General features: G+C 39.0%; 1 protein-coding gene across 5 annotated transcripts in view; it reads left to right on the top strand.

Moving 5' to 3' along the window:
* lyst (lysosomal trafficking regulator) overlaps window positions 1–19,347 on the top strand; it is a 197,837-nt gene that overhangs the window by 53,388 nt on the left and 125,102 nt on the right. For all 5 annotated transcript variants that reach the window (XM_087279768.1, XM_087279772.1, XM_087279769.1 and 2 more), the window contains 5 exons: window positions 1,024–1,114; window positions 1,672–3,763; window positions 4,072–5,068; window positions 6,467–6,628; window positions 14,968–15,121. In XM_087279768.1, the coding sequence (XP_087135894.1) occupies window positions 1,024–1,114; window positions 1,672–3,763; window positions 4,072–5,068; window positions 6,467–6,628; window positions 14,968–15,121 (3,496 nt within the window). The remainder of the gene's footprint in view (window positions 1–1,023; window positions 1,115–1,671; window positions 3,764–4,071; window positions 5,069–6,466; window positions 6,629–14,967; window positions 15,122–19,347) is intronic.

The following is a 19,347-nucleotide window of genomic DNA, read 5'->3' as shown; positions in this document are numbered from 1 at the left end:
AAGCCATGTGTTATAGTCATGTGATAGGGACTTGACAAATAAGAGGAGGATACGCAATGACACAAAAGCCCCAATCAGGTAGCGAATCTCAGCAGCCCCGCCTCCGTTTTCAGATGTCTCCGTTTTCCTCATCCACACTGAAACGGAGCAGCAGCGTTTCAGAATGAAAACGGCCTCTTCAGCGTTTTCAAAACGCTCCGTTTTCATTGTTCGAGAACTCCGGCGTAGTGTGGACGGATGGTGTAACCGTAGCTAAACTTATGCGTTTTTAAACGAAAACGCATTAGTGTAAACGGGGCCTGTTTTGGCTGCAAAAATCCTGATCGGAGCATCCCTACTACTTGCGTTATTTTGCTGATTTGTTTACAATGGAGAGTCTAAATAATGTTCTGTTAGTCTGTCAACATAATTATTTGCATTATTGATGGAAGTGACAAGTGGTTTATTTGATCCCATGCTTCTTCACTCTCTTTGAAGTGAGAGTTCTAGTGAATCATGTCTGGAGTGGTTCTTACTCACAAGACACGGCCCTTTTCTCTGAACTCAGCACTGCTTAACTCTCTCTCGACACAACATCAATCGCCTGTGTGTTTGCATAGTGGTGGGTCAATATGGGTCCCCAGCCATTTTGCTAATTACCTCATGAGTATGCTGCCAGATCCTTGTTTACCTGAGGTCACACAGCACTGTGGCAGCAGCCCCCTGTATTTGCTTTTAATTCACACTTGTCAGAGTGCTTTCTCTTCTCCTTGTGAGGAATGCTCTCTCGCTCTGGGAGGAGACTCTGTATTTAGAGGCTCACTGTCGTAAGCCATTGCAAGAGGTCCTTCTTAATACAGTTTTGTCCTGTCATACTGTTGTCTGCAGTTCTTCCATCTTTTTCTGGATAGTAGCTCTACAAGAGATCTCTGTGAAGCAGACGTGAGAAAAGTAACTGCTTCTAGGAGACTTTGATTGGATTGCTTAGGCAGAGTGAAGAATTCTGTTTAAATCCTGAATTAACCTCTCAAACCTTTTACTCAGGAGTTGACCTGTCGGGAAGAACTGCTTACGCTCTTATTGTCTCTGCTACCTCTGGTCTGGAAGATTCCTGTTCAGGAGGAGAAAGCCCCAGGTAAGAGTCACGATAAAGAGCTTTAATAATGCATCGTATTAACAGCCTTGTTTTTGGCAGTGCACTAGACGTATACTGTAACCCACCTTGAAACTTGAATTAAGTAATTGTGTTAATATTAAATGAGATTCTGACATTGCATTCATTTTGAAAGATGATATACTTGTACACAATATGTTTTATAAAGCAAACGATGGAGGTAATCTTGCGAAGACTCTATGAATTGTTAAAAAGCTACGTGCATGAACAACAAGTGAAACCATGAGATGGCTTAAATTTTGAAACAGTACGATTGAAGGAAAATGGAAAGGATAAGAGTTCTCATCGAGCTTGAGGCCTGAGGTATTTAGAGCAGGCATGCTAATCTTTTCTAGCAGCTACTTTCCACATTGTTGAGTTATTAGCTCCTGTAATTGTGTTGTAAACAGACCTCCGGAGATCATCATGACTTACTTTTAATAAAACCAGAATTAGCCAGGTTGTATAACCAGTTGATACCAGTTAGGAATACCATAAACATAGTTTTAAACTATTTTACTCGTTTTTTTAAATCTTAGATTTCACCCTGCCTTCACTACTTGAGGTGTTTCTTTGCCAAGAGGGAAGGACCATCTCTCAAAAGGCGGGGCAGGATCCATGTGATGTGCAGAACTCTACGAAGCGTTTATCTGGCTCCTGGAAGTCACGTCGCTCACGTAGGACAGCTCAGCGGTACTCTGTAAGGGATGCACGCAAATCTCAGCTTTCCACGTCAGACTCTGAAGCCAACTCGGACGATAAAACCACAAACACTGGGAGCAAACATCGCAGATTCCATAGTACGGCCATTCATGTTAGTTGCCAGCTTCACCAGTCCAACAACTCCTCGCAACCAGCACCGCAACATCCCACTCTTGATGCAATGGGCACTTTTGAGCCATCACAACCTCACCTGAGACTTTTTGGATCTCACACAATGGATCCTAACATGCTATCAGACCCCACCACTCTCTCCATCTTCAACCGCATGGAGAACTCGCCTTTTGATCTCTGCCATGTTCTTCTGTCCCTTCTTGAAAAGGTCTGCAAATTTGACATGACCATCAATCATAACCCAGGCTTGGCGGTCAGCGTTGTTCCCACCCTCACAGAGATACTCACTGACTTTGGTGACTGCTGTGGTCCCAGTGGTGGAGGGGGAGGTGGGATTGATGAGTTAGCTGGAGGCTGGACTGAGGAGCCAATTGCACTTGTTCAAAGGATGCTTTTACGCACAATTTTGCACTTGATGTTTGTTGATGTTGGTCAAAATGAGACACTGCCTGATAATCTACGCCGAAGCTTGACTGACCTCCTTAGAGCAACTTTAAAGATTCGTACCTGTTTAGAAAGACAAGCGGACCCTTTTGCTCCAAGGCCAAAGAAGACTCTGCAGGAGATTCAAGAAGATTTTTCCTTCTCAAGGTACCGCCACCGGGCCTTGCTACTGCCAGAACTCTTACAGGGTGTCTTACAGCTACTGCTGGGCTGCTTGCAGGCCTCTGCTCCAAACCCTTTCTTTTTCAGTCAGTCGCTTGAGTTAGTTCATGAATTTGTGCAACACCGTGGCTTGGAGCTCTTTGAGGTAACAGCTCTACGCCTTGAGGCCTTAGCAGAAGCTCACAATTCAGAGATTAGCAATGAAGCATCAGAGCATCTGCGTTGTCTGATAGCTGATGTGCTTAAAATAATAAGTGCGGTCAAGAGGGCCAAGTCAGAGCAGCTACACCAGTCTGTTTGTGCACGTCGTAGACACCGTCGCTGCGAATACTCACACTTCTTACACCATCATCGTGACCTCTCAGGGCTGCCGGTATCTGCTTTCAAGCAGGCAGCTCGACGAAATCCCTTTGAGGAGGACTCCAAGGGTAATGATGGAGAAGTGCGGTACCCTGAACGATGTTGTTGCCTTGCGGCTTGCGCTCACCAGTGTTTGCGTCTTTTTCAACGCCTCTCGCCCTCAGGTCCTGCTGTGCTTCAGGTGCTTGCAGGAGTGCAAGCTGTTGGCATCTGTTGCTGCATGGATCCAAGATCGGTAATTGCACCAATGCTCCAAGCATTTCAGGCTCCAGGATTGCGGAGCTACCAGTCCCATGTGTTGAGTGTTCTTAGTAGACTTGTATTAGAACAGCTTGGAGGAGGTCAACCCTCGGAAAAGGCCAAGCTTGCCTCATGCAATATTTGCACATTGGATAGCAGCCAGTTACCTGGTCTTGAAGAGACTCTGCAGGGATGTGGACCTAAGAAAGAATTAAACTTGTCTACATCCCCATCACCATCCTATCGTTCCCAAGGTATTCTTCCCAGCGGAGGAGCTGAAGACATCCTATGGAAGTGGGATGCTTTGGAAGCTTATCAGGAACTTGTTTTTGGGGAGGACTGGCATTTGAGTCAACAGATTGCCAGTCATGTATGCCAGCTGACTTTGCGTGGCAATGCAGTAGTGCAGTGGCAACTCTACACTCATATTTTTAACCCTGTCCTTCAGCGAGGTGTGGAATTAACCCATCATGCACAGCAGCTTGGTGTGTCAACTACCTGTAGCCAGGTCTGCAGTTACCACACACATTGTCTCCCAGTTGAGGTACTGCTGGTTTATCTACAAACTCTGCCTGCTCTTCTGAAGTCAAGGTAGGATCGTTTTTACTCTCTTATTCACTGTTTTTATTCTTTAAATTAGCAATTAAAGGGTTAGTTCACTCAGAATGAAAGTTATTATTAATTATTTTGTTCAACTTCAGAATACAAAATAAGATATTTTAGGGGAAATCTAATTGTTCTCTCATCCTGCATTGACAGCAACGGCCAAAGTTTGACAACAAACCCTCTCTGAACTAACTCAGAATGCTTGATTTTTGGATGAACTAACCCTTTGAACTAAACTGTGATTCCAAATTATTTACTAAATGTATAACTTCTATTGTTTTGTTCCATCTTAGCCGGGTAGTACGTGACCTGTTTCTGAGTTGTAATGGACTGAACCAAGTCACCGAGTTGATCTACTTGGATTGCACTCGTCCATGGGCGCTAAAAGTGTTCGAGACACTTATTTTAAATGCATGGCGAAATCACACCGAATCTGCCGTGCATGAGCTAGAGAGAGCCGAAGCTCAGGAAAGGGAAGCTGTTCTTGGACTCGTGGAGGAACTAAGTACACGTGGAACTGGTGATGCCCCCCAGAGCCTCACCAAGTTTTACGAAGGCCTGAAAGAGGCATGTCCTCCTCCAAAGGGCAAAAGTGAAACAAGCGAGTTTTCTGGAGTAGGACGTAATCGAGGCGAAGCACATTTGAACACCATCAACCTTTTCCTGTGCGTTGCTTTCCTGTGTGTGAGCAAGGAAGCAGACTCCGACAGAGACTCGGCTAATGACTCTGAAGACACCTCAGGTTATGACAGTACAGCTAGTGAACCTTTAGGCGGGCGCCTACCTTGCCTGTCTCCAGATAGTGTGGCTCTTCCCTCTAAAGAGCAGGTCAGGAGAGCTGCTGATGTTTGGTCAGTGTGCCGTTGGGTCTACATGGCCAGTCCAGTGTTCCAGAGGCAGTTCTTTAGGCTGGGAGGTCTAGACGTCTGTTCACGTTTAATGACAATGGTCATTCAGAAACTCACATCTAAAAACAAAGACTGTAAATTTAAGAAAAAGAGGGAGAGTAAAGGCAAAAGCAGTCCGTCTCGTGAAGACTCACCTACTCGATGTATTACAGGACACTTTGACAATATGGTGACAAATGCAGGTACAGCAGAAACCCAGCATCCTGAACTAAGTGACACTGTCAGCCTCTCTCAGACAGAGAGCAAGTCAAGTGATCCAATGCACAGGCTTGAAGAGGAATGGCCTTTTCAGAGTATTCGACTCCTGGAGGCACTTTTGGCTATCTGCCTCCACAGTGCCAATTCAGCCCTACAGAGGCTTGAGCCAGATCTTTCCTTTCAGGTACAGTGGAAACTCTTTCTACCGTAGCTCTGTTTTAAACCCCAGTTAGCTGCTTTATTAGGAACTGTTCACACAAAAAAGAACAAAATATAGTTCCATTTTAGCGTAAATGTTAGGGTAGCCCAAACTCGGTGCTGGAGGGCCGTTCTCCTGCTTAATTTAGTTCCAACTTCCTTTAATACACCTGTCTAGAAGTTTTCTAGTATACCTGTTGACCTTATTCTTTATGCTCAAGTTGACGCAGCCATTGTGATCATTTTGGCTGGAGACTTCCTCTCTCATTCAATTCCATTGATTATTAGACTTTAAAAACTGCTTGTTCTGCTGCTTATTGTTACAAACGGATCTTTTCTTAATATATTATTCCAATTTTATTTATAGTCATGAACACACTTGTTTGTAGAGTATACACTCTATACACTAGTCAAGCCGAATTTGCCTTTGCCTTGATTCACTCACCAAAGTCTCTACATTGTCTTCTATTCATCGGGAGACGGTACATTTTAAACTAAATCTGGTCCCACTTTATATTAAGTGTCCTTAACTACTATGTACTTGCATCAAAAAATAAATACAATGTACTTACTGCGTTTATAATGTATTTGAGAACACTTGTGGTGCTTTTGAGTTGGGATAGAGGTTGGGTTATGGAAAGGTTTGATGGTATGGGTAGGTTTAAGGGTGGGTTAAGGTGTAAGGAATGGTCAACAGTGTATTTACAAATGTAATTACAGAAGTTAATTACAGATGTAATTACATACAGGTATTAAATCAAGCACAAGTACACAATAAATACATGTATTTACACAATAACTACATTGTAACAAACTATTAATTCCTGTGTAAGTACATATTAGTGAAGGCCACTTAATATAAATTGGGATCCTTAATCTGATAAATTTAAACCATTTAAACTGATACTTTTAATTTCAGTTAGCTTTTTTGTAGCTTAACATTAAAACAAACCAATAATAGGTTGCATTCCATTTGAAACAACAATCTCTTAACCATCACCCCATCACTCGCTCTCTTTTCTCAGATGGGATTGTGCCACGGGCCCTATTTTGGGCATGTCTGTCATAGGAGATTTAGTTGTCTTTTTTGCAGTTTTGATCACATAACTTTACACATTTACATTCCGTCTCCATTATTTTGATCACACCAAATAAAAGCCCTGCTTTAAACACACCATCCTCAGTCTTCCAGTTGAACTGAATGAACTGTATCTAAAATATATTGAATGCATTTTCCATCGCGCTGCACCCTGTGATTTCCTTCTTCATGAGGGGTAAATGTGACTCGGGTTTGGAACAGAGCTGCTGATTCACATTTTGAAGCGAGTCACAGTCTCGTTTTAGATGTGTGTCATCTTTACATGTTTTTTTTTTTCTCTTATAGCTGCAGTCTGTAGAGGAGACCCTGTGTGAGGTCAGGGATCAGCTCTCTCGCTCTGGAGTTGTCAATTCTGAGCTGGCCGTTCCTCTGTTTGATTCCTTACTCCGTGTGGCTCTGGCAGAGATGTTCTGCAGTCCTGAAGTCATTGAGGAGAAACCTGATAAGGTAATTGGATTGGCTTGGATTGGTTTAATAAGTTAAATAGTTCTCTGTTATGTACAAAGAAGATTTATGGCTTCGGTAAGTTCTAAAAAATCTCTAGAAACTAATTGTTTACTCCATTGATTGCCCATAAAAAAAGGTCCATGTTTGACCATATATGGTTTGTATCATGAGTAAAGGCTGATTTATACTTCTGCGTCAAACACCGGCGTATGCTACGGCGCTGACGCATAGCCCTTCACCGTGGCCGTCGGCGTCGCTGACGTGCAGCTCTCAAAAAATGTAACTACACGTCGCAACAACACATAGCGCAAGCTCTGTGATTGGTCGGCTTGGTAGCGCTGATGAGTCTGGGCGGGACCTAGAGCCACGTGAATGGTGCGAGCCTGATGGAGCGATTGTTTACAAGTGTGGAGTCCCGTGAAGGAGCTCCGGATGGAAAGTTTTGTTTTGTGTTTACCTCATAGTTAAAGTTGTTGCACGTCCGCCGGTTCCTGCCTCAAAATGAGCGAGTTTTAGCCACTTGTACATCCCGGAAGTGTTCAGGAAAAGCAAAAAAGCAGCGAAGAAACTCGACACAGAGGAACATTTACACCTCACTGCCAACTAGTGTTTCGGAAGTGTTAATGCATGCGTCGTGGGTTACGCTGGTCACTTGACGCAGAAGTATGAACCAGGCTTAATAATGAGCTCTGTTCTGATGTGCCACTCTTACAAACACACACACAGAGCATGATGCACGCTGAACACGCACAAAAATAAACCCAATCAGAGGAACGATAACCTATTTTTCAATAACGATTTTCATTATATAGGGCACCTTTAAATAAAATATAATTGTTTAAAATATTTCATGCCCTTTATGTGGAAATATTGCAATGTTTTTTTTTCTGTGGTAAATATTGTGATATAAATACAGTTTCACAAGATAGTTTGAATAGCACTATTTGATGTTTCTCTGGGGAATCTAATGCTGTGTTTACATCAGATGCGGCATGCACGAATCAGGCTATATCGTACAGAACAAAACCCACGGTTCAGAATGCTCGTGACCCGCGGATTAATAACTTTTTTTAAATTGTAGGTGAAACCAATATTTGTAACAATTGCAGAGAGATCCCCTCTCGAGTCATTCAAATCACGTGTATAAAGCAGTGTGGCTTCCCTGTAAAATATAAAGATGACGGAATAAATGCTTTCTTAGGTTATGAATTAAAGGTGTTTGTCACTGTTTAGCCTGCATTAATGTATTCAGTGTAAAGCTGCACAGTTAAACATCAAAAGATTGTGATCTCGATTCAAACCAGCGTAACAAGAATAATAAATGATGGTTTGCATATGGTAATTAATCCTTTGAAGTGCTGCATTCAAATCTGCGTTTGATTGAGAGATTTAAGCTTTTACAATTTTTCAATTTGTTACAGATAGCTAAATAGCAGGCGAAGCAGTAGCGCAGTGGGTAGTGTTGTCGCCTTACAGCAAGAAGGTCGCTGGGTCGTTGGTTCGAGAATCGTCTCAGTTAGCGTTTCTGTGTGGAGTTTGCATGTTCTCCCTGGGTTTGCGTGGGTTTCCTACGGGTGCTCCGGTTTCCCCCACAGTCCAAAGACATGTGGTACAGGTGAATTGGGTAGGCTAAATTGTCCGTAGTGTATGAGTGTGTGTGTGTGAATGTTTCCCGGAGATGGGTTGCGGCTGGCAGGGCATCCACTGCGTAAAAATGTGCTGGATAAGTTGGCGGTTCATTCCGCTGTTCATTCTAATTAATAAAGGGACTAAGCTGACAAGAAAATGAATGAATGAATAATTAAATAGCACAGCAGTACTGGGAGAACAGTTTATAGTTCAGATATAAACACTGATGATGTTTATGGTGAAGATTAAACTCTGTTTAATGAAACTTGATGCTGGTGAATGTTGTAGCAGTTACATTGTGTAGCCAACAGGGGGCGAAAAACAACCATCAAAATTATGTCACTGAATCTGTTTTCAAAAATGATCCACCTATAGCGAAACATAAAGTTTCTTATGTGAATTGTTGAATCATTAATTGAAAATAAATATGATATGCTGTACATGATGTTCGATTTCTATATTTAGCATTATCCACAACAGCAGCAAAGATCATTTTTCCTATTAAATGTTTTCCTTTTTTCAGAAGGTTTTTTCTTGATTTTTATTTTTATTAAAATTATAGGTTCTAAGTTCTGGTTGTTCAAACCAGGGGTTTTTGCAGTAATATTTCTGTACAATGCGAAAACAAAAAATGACTTTTCTCTCCTCTATTTTTTTACTTATGCAAAAAAATTGGTCCAGTCCGTGACTCAAAAACCGAAGTGTGATACGAACCATATTTGTGATCCTTTACACCTCTAGTAGATTTGTTCAGTGCCATGTCTGAGTCATCTAAATCCTTTCAGTACTATGAAAACTGGACTGACACAGAATCAATGTCAATCTACTAGAACTTCTATGTTGAGCTCCTTTGACACAGTCTACATGGTAAAAGCGCTTTAGAAATAAAGATGATTTAAATTGAATTGAATTGAATTGAATTGAATTGAAAAGAGGTGCAGCAGCAGCCCTGTGAGTATATCAACTCCTCCAGAAACTGTACCTGGCTTTCAGCGGTGCTTTAGTCTGAGCTGAGCCCAGTTTGATTCACTCTCCTACATGAGCAAGCTCCTGATTGGTTAACGTGGTGCAAATGTCTGCTAAAGTTCAGATTTTACAAGTCAAGCAAATTGCACAATTTACGCATTAAGTGCATCAAACGTGCAAAACGTCATTCGGGCAAATTGCATCTTTGCATTGACTTATGTAAATCACTCGCGCCTGATGCTTCATCTGTGTCTGGTGTGAACGCATCATCGCAGTTTCCAGGGACAGAAATTGAATAACTGCAATGCAAAAAATGCTTTTCTTACTTTTTGTCTCGTTTCTAGTGCAAATATCCAAAAAGTCCAAATCAAGAGTTTTGTTTCTAAAAGCGAGCAACATGTCATTGGAGAAAGTCAAATAATGTTGGTTTTGCTTTAAAATGTAGATATGTGGACTAGAAACAAGACAAAAACAGTAGTAGGAAACGTAGGAAAAACTTTCTTTTTTTTGTATAAAGTGTTTATATTCCGTATAATTAAAGTTAAAATCAAAATTCAGACTCAACATTGTGTATCTTGTGATAATGGATGTGCACGATGCGATATCGATGTTGAAACAATATATTGTGCAGCTCTAGCATAGAAACAAGTCAAAATCACCATCTTATTTTAAGCAAAACAGGCATGACACGGTGCCTCAGTGGTTAGCACTGTTGCCTCACAGCAAGAAGGTTGCTTGTTCGAGTCCCAGCTGGGTCAGTTGACATTTCTCTGTGGAGTTTGCATGTTCTCCCTGTGTTGGCGTGGGTTTCCTTAGGGTGCTCCGGTTTCCCCCATAGTCCAAACACATGCACTATAGGAGAATTGAATAAAACTGACCGTAGTGTGTGCGTGCGTGTGTGCGTGAGTGTGTGAATGAGTGTGTTAGGATGTTTCACAGTACTGAGTTTGCAGCTGGATCGGCTGCGCAAAACATATGCAGGAAAAGTTGGTGGTTCATTCCACTGTGGCGAGCCCGGATTAATAAATGTACTAAGCTGAAAAAAAAATGAAAGAATGAATAAACGTAAAGCAAACAGTTTGATAGGATTAGTGTTGGAGGAGGATTTATTTTTGTGTTGTTTATTATACTATACGCTACCGGCCACTTTATTAGGTACACCTGTCCAACAGTTTGTCAATGCAAATTTCTAATCAGCCAATCACATGGCAGCAACTCAATGCATTTAGGCATGTAGACATGGTCAAGACAATCTGCTGCAGTTCAAAGCGAGCATCAGAATGGGGAAGAAAGGGGATTTAAGTGAATGTGGCATGGTTGTTGGTGCCAGACGGGCTGCTCTGAGTATTTCAGTACTGGGATTTACACACATGTGAGAGTGTATTTTGTAATGTGTTCTTCTTTAAAAACGCAGGATTTTCTGGTTTCTCTGCTTTTGTAAGCCTTGCTGCTTTGCTTTTGCAAGATTTATATAATTGGCCTCTCAGTAATCTTCTCAGTTGCATGATCCTGAAAAGATTGAGGGCTTTTCTTCTCAACAGTTTGCTCTTTAAGTGGAACACATCACTGAGTAATTCCCAAATAAATCTTTATCATTTGGACACAGTAACGTTTACTTTGGTGCCCGAGTTTCTCTTTAATAAGTAAATCTGCTTTCTGAAATGACCCTTGGCGAAACAGGAATGGATAAGCAGCCTTTTTGTGTGTTTTGTGTGATTGAGCACCGTGGGGCACACGGGTCTATATTTTATGTGGAAACAGTCAGCTGATTTGGTCCTGTGACTGAAAATCATATATTTTTTTTTTACTTTCTGTAATCACAAACATTTTCTTTCAAACAACGAGAACAACAGAAGCAAAGCTATAAGGATATCCTTTTTAATTGTATTAATTGTTTTGCACGAAGAGCTCATTTAGAAGGTAAGAGTCTGCTGTCTGATTTGCTGTAATCTGTTTCACTACTGTTCGCTTTAAATCTTGATGTTTGACGTTGCGCTGTAGGGAAATGAAAACACTCAAATGTGGAACTGGTACATTTGTGTGTGTTTGTGGAATTGAGTGAGAGTGATTTTGCCAATTTCTTGCTAATTATGTTGTTTGAACACACAGTCCTTTGATTTTAGTACTGTATTTTTTTTTATTTTACTTTAAATTAGCAACAACTAATAAAACTTTATTTATTATTATTATTATTAAAATTATTATTATTTGTCTCTTTCCAGATATTAGGAAGATGTGTGCTTTAAATAGATTTAAATACAATTTTACTGCCGTGTTTGGACAGCCTTGTTTTATTTTATTGTGTTTTATTTTAATTCTTCTGTAATCTGATCTACATAATGCTTCAGAAAAAACGTAACAAAAGTTCTAGCGAATATTCAAAACGGGAAGCGAGCGTGTATCACAGCTATGTTTTTAAACACCAGCTTTTAATAGCAGAATGCTCTGATGATCACACATGCCCTATTTGGTTACCCACATGTACTCTGTTGCTAAATTTGGTGCCACCTATTGATCACAAACATTCTGAGAGCAGTAAAAATAATAATACAGTGTATATATTTTACAATTGAATGATCATTAATGAATTGTTATGCTGTATTGGAATATATTGTTCATTTCAAATTCTATAAATTTGAATAGTAATAATAATAATAAGGTGACCCTTTATAATAACTACACACTATGAATCATCTATTGAGCATTAGCAAATAGTGAATTCATTATCTGTTAAGCAGATAAACTCTACATTAACAGATGTTAGTAAACTGCAGACACAAATGCTGTGTTTTTGACTTATAACAAGGTACAGTTGTACGCCTGTATATGCAGGAGTCCTGAAGGTAATTTCAGTAGCTTTTAAATATCTTCTGAGAATATTAAGACCTCATCGCCACTTTAAGTTCTAATCAGTATCAAACATTTAACTTAATAAACAGTTGTTAATAAACAGTTGTAGTTAAATAAATCAATAGAGCTCAACCGTGCAACAGAACTCAGATCAGCTCGGAAGAAACAAAGCTTGAAAGAATAAATTATGCGGTTGTTTTTAGTGACAGTGACACTGTTTAAACTCGTCTTTCTCCAACCAGGAGTTCGCAAACTAACATTTTCCCATCTGTTTCGCTCTATGGTTTCACTGCATGTAGAGTGTCACAAATTACATGACATCACTCTGATGGGGGGGTTTGGCCGCACGCACCCTGGCCTGAACCAATCGCGTGGATCGAGCACACCTTTGTTGATATTAGGAGGAAAATAAATATATTTATGCTTTTTTGCAGTCAAACTCTTTGGACAACGCTTGAAAAAAAAAACGCCATTAAGACTTTTTAATACCTTTTAATGGCTTTAATTTTTCCATATCTGATTTATCAACTTTTAATACTTTTTAAGACCCTGTGGACACCCTGTATAAGCACGTACAGGGCTCAACAATAAGACTGCCCCATGGCCCAGGGCCAGCGTGAGGGATGTTCAGGACAGTAGAGGGAATTGTTACTGGCTCGATCAGGCCAGTGCTGCCTTGTCTCAAAATTTTAATTTGCCTGCGACTATTTGTCACTTGCGTGCATATATTAGGTCTTAGAATCAAGAAATAATTTGTGCTTTTAAGTCTTGAATGTTACCTTTTCTATGAAGTCGTAAACACCATATTGCTTTTTGGTTCCTTTCATCGGATCGAGTGTTCTGAGCACATCATTTTTTTCCACAACTTGGTAAAAACCAGTACAGTGAAGAGACGGCAACATCAAATAATGAGGCTAAAAGAATATGTCTGTTTCTAACGTTGTGGAAACAGATATTTACATGGGTTCAACACGATTAAAAAAAAAAATGAAATGAAGTGATATTTTGCATAGTTTTCTGTCACTTTTAAGTCAGCCACCTTTTGTTTTGCAATAAAATACTTGCACATTTTCCATACTGCTTTATTTTACTGCTAAATATTTTAACATTTTTAAGATATTTAAATCCTAGATTCACGCATTTTGCATTATTTTTGACACATTATTTAAAATATATGGCTAAGAATTAGCTTTATTTTATTTTATTTTTCTGGTGAGGCCAGTGAAAATTTTGGCAGGGCAAGTAACAATCTGAACCACTGGTCCACTCAGGCCAGTAGAAAATATCCTTAGTGTTGAACCCTGATGTATATAATGTGCTTAATGATTGTATTTTCATACTTTATATACTAATCATTTTTCATGACTAACTTAACTATTTCATAATTTACAAACCAGTTATTTGAGAGGAGTTGCTGGTTTTTAAAGATCATTCAGAATGTGTAAGTAAATGATTAATAAACTATTCAAATGAACATTTATTTATCTTATTATTCAGGCATACAGTATATTAATAGTTCATTTGTATGTTAATAAATGCTTTACTAACTCAACTTCATGATGTTTTATGACCGAATCTAAAGTGAGGACTATTAATGATCTATAAAACCCTTATAAATGACAATTAAAGACTTGGCTACATTCTTAACAGGAAAAAAATAAAAATAAAATAAGCCACTTTATTCACTTCTATTGATTTGAAGATGCACAATTGAAACTGTATCAAATCAAAAATAAATCTTTGCAATCTTAAAATAAAATGACTGTGCAGTTTATACTTAACTAAATAACATTGAAATGTTGTAAATTATTATATTGTTGTTGTTGTTGTTGTTGTTTTATCCAATTGTATGTTACATTTTGACACTCCTGTTATTCGCCAATGTTTAAACTTTACAGTAGTTTAACTTTAGATAAGATTGCAAAGATTTCTTTCATTTGTTTCCTTCTAAATGTGATTATAAGTCAAGAATACAGCATTTGTATGATTCAGTGTGTAGTTATTTTAGTGTTGCCAATAATAAGAGGGTTTGTATTTTAATAATAGTATAATAATAATAAAGTGTGAATATGAATGTATGTGCGTATAAATAACAAGCGGTAGTAATGTTTTATCTGCATTAATTTAACTACTTTATACTATCCATCGCTTCATAAGGTTGTAGTATAGAAGCTGTATTAATAATAATAATAATAATAATATAGTAAAAATGCTTACTTTTTTGTATTTTTTTTAATAATTAATTTATCTTTGTATGTTAGTTGTTAGAATTAATTATTTCATCTAGTAATAATAAGGTTTAAGTTTTTATATAATAATAATAATGTGTGTTTGTGTAAATACACATAGTAATGTTTAATCTGCATTACTTTATATTATCCATTCCTCAATTCGGTTGTAATAATGGCAAAAAAATTAATAAATAAACAATAATAATATAATTATCATGCAATAATAATATAATAGTACTTATAGTACTGTAGTCGCCACAGCGGAATGAACCGCCAACTTATCCACCAAATGTTTTTACACAGCCCTTCCAATCACAACCCAGCATGGAGAAACACACAAACACTCTTGCATTCACACACATACTCTGCAGCCAATTTAGCTCATTCAATTCCACTGTACCACATAACTTTGGACTATGTGGGAAACCAAAGCACCTGGAGGAAACCCACACTAAAACAGGGAGAGCATGCAAACTCCGCACAGAAATATCAAGTGGACCAGCTGGGATTTTTAGGATCATAATAATTCAAATGTTTGTTTTATTACCTTATAAAAATTCATACTTTGTTTTTATTTCTTCATTTATATTTACTATATATTTATATGCGAGTTGTATTAGAATGCCTCCCTCCGTCTGATGAGTGTTGAATGTGTCTCTGCAGAAGTGTGCGGTCAGTGAAGCGACTCCTCCAGCCGGTGATCTGTCTGAGGATGTGGATGAGGCTCATGTGAGTGCAGTTCAGCCTCTGGGAGAAGAGGAAGGCTATGACGCAGACAGCGAGAGTAACCCTGAGGACTCCACCCGGCAGGAGGAAGGTACAAGCATTACTTTATCTTAAAGTACAGGCTACATCGGTCTTGTATTTAAATGTTAATTTAATAATGTGCCCCTTTTGTAAAGCTGCTTTGGAATGATGACTGTTGTGAAACGGGCTATACAAATAAACTTGAATTGAAATAGTTTACTCAAAAAGGAAAAGTTCCCCATTATTTACTCAGACTCAAGTGATTTTTTAAAAAACTTTTATGAGTTTCTTCTGTTAAACACAAAACATACTAGATATTTGAAATAATGTTAGAAAAATCTGAAATTAGCTGTCTTTCCATCCAAAAGTTGTGAATAATGCAACATTTTCAACCAATGAGTTAAAGAGAACTAAATCGTGACTTCCTGATTATCTAGAAGACCAAGTCATTTTACACATTAACCGATAAATAAAAGAGAGTTGTCTGTACATCTATCTATCTATCTATCTATCTATCTATCTATCTATCTATCTATCTATCTATCTATCTATCTATCTATCTATCTATCCATCCATCCATCCATCCATCCATCCATCCATCCATCCATCCATCCATCCATCCATCCATCCATCCATCCATCCATCCATCCATCCATCCATCCATCCATCCATCCATCCATCCATCCATCCATCCATCCATCCATCCATCCATCCATCCATCCATCCATCCATCCATCCATCCATCCATCCATCCATCCATCCATCCATCCATCCATCCATCCATCCATCCATCCATCCATCCATCCATCCATCCATCCATCCATCCATCCATCCATCCATCCATCCATCCATCGTTCTATATTAACATCAATAATAGGAATTAGGGTTGGCCCGATAGACGATGCCATCGTCCATCGTCGATAACCAGGGCCAGATGAATCTGCGGACGTTTTTTTACTATTTCTGTTGAGAATTTCTGTAAAAATCTGCGGATTTCTGCGGAATTATTTTGGGAGTATCCAGCGGAGTATCATAACTAACACCTTAATACATGAAATAAAAAGTAATACCTTATAACTTATACCTTTTATTTAATGTTTAAAATGCAAATCCAATTAGATTCATTTCATTTGGTAAACAAAGCAAGTCACTCATATAATATCTTTACTAAAAGACAGAACATATTATTTAACAAACTGTGTTGTACATAAATCAGATGAACTTTTTCATGATACTCTATAATATTGCTGTAATTAATTAAAACACTCAAGTAAATAAACAGAATTAATTATGGGCTAAAAATCTGCGGAATTCTGCGCGTGCAGATTCCGTGTGGGCCTACGGATAACTGACAAACTTCACGCTGCTGAGCCGGCATCGTGATCCATCGCCCCGCCCCACATTTATATTGATTTATAACTTATTATTTGCATGTCATCTTAACAGCAATACTGGTTCATGAGCTGTGTTAAATTTGACATATAGCTGCTGCTTGCACGGCTGACAGCATCGTGAGGATTAAATGAAGGATTATACAGCACCTCTCACGCTTAATATGTGTAGATTCAGAGGCAAACGCTGTTACCTGCAAACCCCGTCCCACAGAGTTTACAGTGAGTGGCTTTAGTCACTTTCATAGCGGACTTGAAGCCACTGGAAGTCTGTTATCCACACTTGGAAAAGTGTAAATGCTGGATTAACATTCAGCACATGTCATGATCACTAATAAGATGTGCCATTATTAGTAACTGTAGGTGGTTTCTAAAACAAAATCTGTCAGTGTTATTGTCATTCTCTCATCTTCAGCTCTTCACATTTCCGCGGTTGTAGCTCCTGTCATCTGAAGGCAGAAGGCATTGACGAAGTGATTGACGGCTGATATTAACCAATCATTCGCTTTCAGTTCTAGAACAGTGGGCAAATAAGAACACAAAGGTGGGGCAAGCATTGCAGGCTTTTTTTACTTCAGCAAGTTCACATGACAACTGTTTTAATCTGTCCCTAAGCGCTGTGTTTGGCGTTTTTAGGTGCATTCTGTATAAATGTCTCCTAAATTTGCACTGGTGGTGAGGATTTTACAGTGAAAACAGTGAAAATGCACTCGCACAAATGCTTCCAAATATATTTTAGGGTTGCATAGATAAAATTTCAGGCGCATATGCAACCAAAGAGGTCAAGCCCGAGCATCTTTACTTGTTATTATTACCTCATAATAATAATAATAAAATAAGGAAGTTATCATCAATCACAATGCAAATTACAGTGAACTCCAAACAAAGTCTCCTCCACCTGCTGTGGGAGTAAAAACGATAGGCTACAATTAATTAATTCATTATGAATTAATTGATATTTACCAATAGCCCCTTTCACACATACAGACCTTTGTTGTATGTGTGAACAGGTCCATTTTGAAAATACCGGTAAATTCGTTCTGGCTATTTTCCGGAAAGAGAAGTTGTAACATTACCGGCAATTTGCCGGAATGCTGCGCTGTGTGAATGCAGAAGGAAGATTCCCGTAATAAGCGCGTGCACGTCTAGAACGTGCTGACGTGAGCCGTCTGCTTTAGCCAATCCCAACAGTCAGACGCATTTACGTCCGCGCGGTTTGTGAGAATAAAAGCCTTTGAATATTTTTCCAGACACATTTAGCTGCTAGAAGTTAGTCAGATCACGTTTATATGTTCTTCTTAATGCCAACTGTGTAAATAATCATCGATAAGATGCTTATGATAAGCCGTTGTTTGTTTACCTTCAAGCCCTGCGTGTGCCTGTGAAACAGCCTGTGAGCGCCTGCACACACACATATTATTAACATCTCGACATGCGAAAGTGATCCTGCGAAAGTTGTTCACAATATTGATCATCCACAGAGTTTTATAATTTAGTCAAATGTTTACAAACACAAGCGCAGCAGTTTAAAGCTCATCTGTGGTGAATGATGTCAGAATTTACCGGTATTTTGGAATGGATGTGTGAATGCTCTTTTCCGGAAAATTTCCGTAACGTCCTCGCCTGTGTGAACAGCGCTTTTTTCAATATACCGGTAAAGTCGTTCCGTAAATTTTCCAGATATTTACCGGTATCACTGTGTGAAAGGGGCTAATGACCACCCCCCCCTTCGCCCGCCCATGACGATGAGGCCATCGTCCATCACAATGTTTCACATTAGACATCGTTAGATGCCAAATTGGTCAACATCGCTCAACCCTTCTAGGAATAAAAAACACTATGGAAGTCATTGGCTTTTTTTCCAGGATTCCTCAATGTATCTTCATTTGTGTTCAACAAAAGAAACTCAGACAGGTTTGGAATGAGTAGAACATGAGGAAATGATGACAGAATTTTCATTTATTTGTATTTTTTAATGCTGAAATGAAGTGTAGAGTAGTAAACATATCTGTTAGCCCTGATGTAAAGTGCAGAGTCACTGAGAGCAGGAGGAGTTTGTCAGCGAATGATCTAGAATGCCGGCTGGTTTGAGCCGGTTAACATCAGGTAAAGGCTGAGTGAAGGTCTGGTCAAGTGGTCGGTATGTGATCCTGTTCCTCAGTCACATGTAGACTTGGCTCTCTCGCCCTCAGAATGGTGTCATTGTTTCCTTCGGCTATGATGCAAGTCCGCCGTGTTGAGCCGTGTCTTGTGACTGCAGCTTTTGACTGATCTTTTACATACACACAAGTGAGCGTGGTTTTGTAAGTTCCCTCACTTTTACTTAACAGTCACTCTGTATTCAATTCATCTTTATTTATCTAGCGCTTTTACAATGTAGATTGTGTGAAAGCAGCTTAACACAGACACTTTAGTAAGTTAAAACTGTGTCAGTTCAGTTTTCACAGTTGACTTTAATTTAGTTCAGTGTGGTTTCATTTACACTCCTGAAAGTCCAAACACTGAAGAGCAAATCCATTAATGCGCAGCTCCACAAGTCTCAAACCAAGCAAGCCAGTGGTGATCACCCTGTAGGTGATTTTATTATAAAGAAGGGCATTGAAGGTTAAAGTCAGTGTCTAGTGTTTGTGTTTGCAGTCCAACTGCTCCTGATGATGATGTGTGTAAATCTGAATGTGTTTTTCACAATTACAGATCAGCTAATGATATTGACTGATCCACATGGATTATGTCCAACTTTACACCAAGATTTTTCTGTAAAAATGGGTTTATTTACTTGGAAAAAAAAGAAAAGAAGAGAAAATATGTTGTTTTAAATGCAAATAGTTGACTTGAAATGACTTACTATTTTATTGTTAAACTAATTGCTTTTTCCCAAAAGCAGAACCAATTATATATATATATA

This window comes from Danio rerio, chromosome 13, assembly GCF_052040795.2.
Source record: "Danio rerio strain M-AB ecotype USA chromosome 13, GRCz13ab, whole genome shotgun sequence".
Taxonomy (NCBI): Eukaryota; Metazoa; Chordata; class Actinopteri; order Cypriniformes; family Danionidae; genus Danio; species Danio rerio.
The sequence above is the reverse complement of the archived record's forward strand: the minus strand, read 5'-3'. Positions and strand labels throughout refer to the sequence as shown.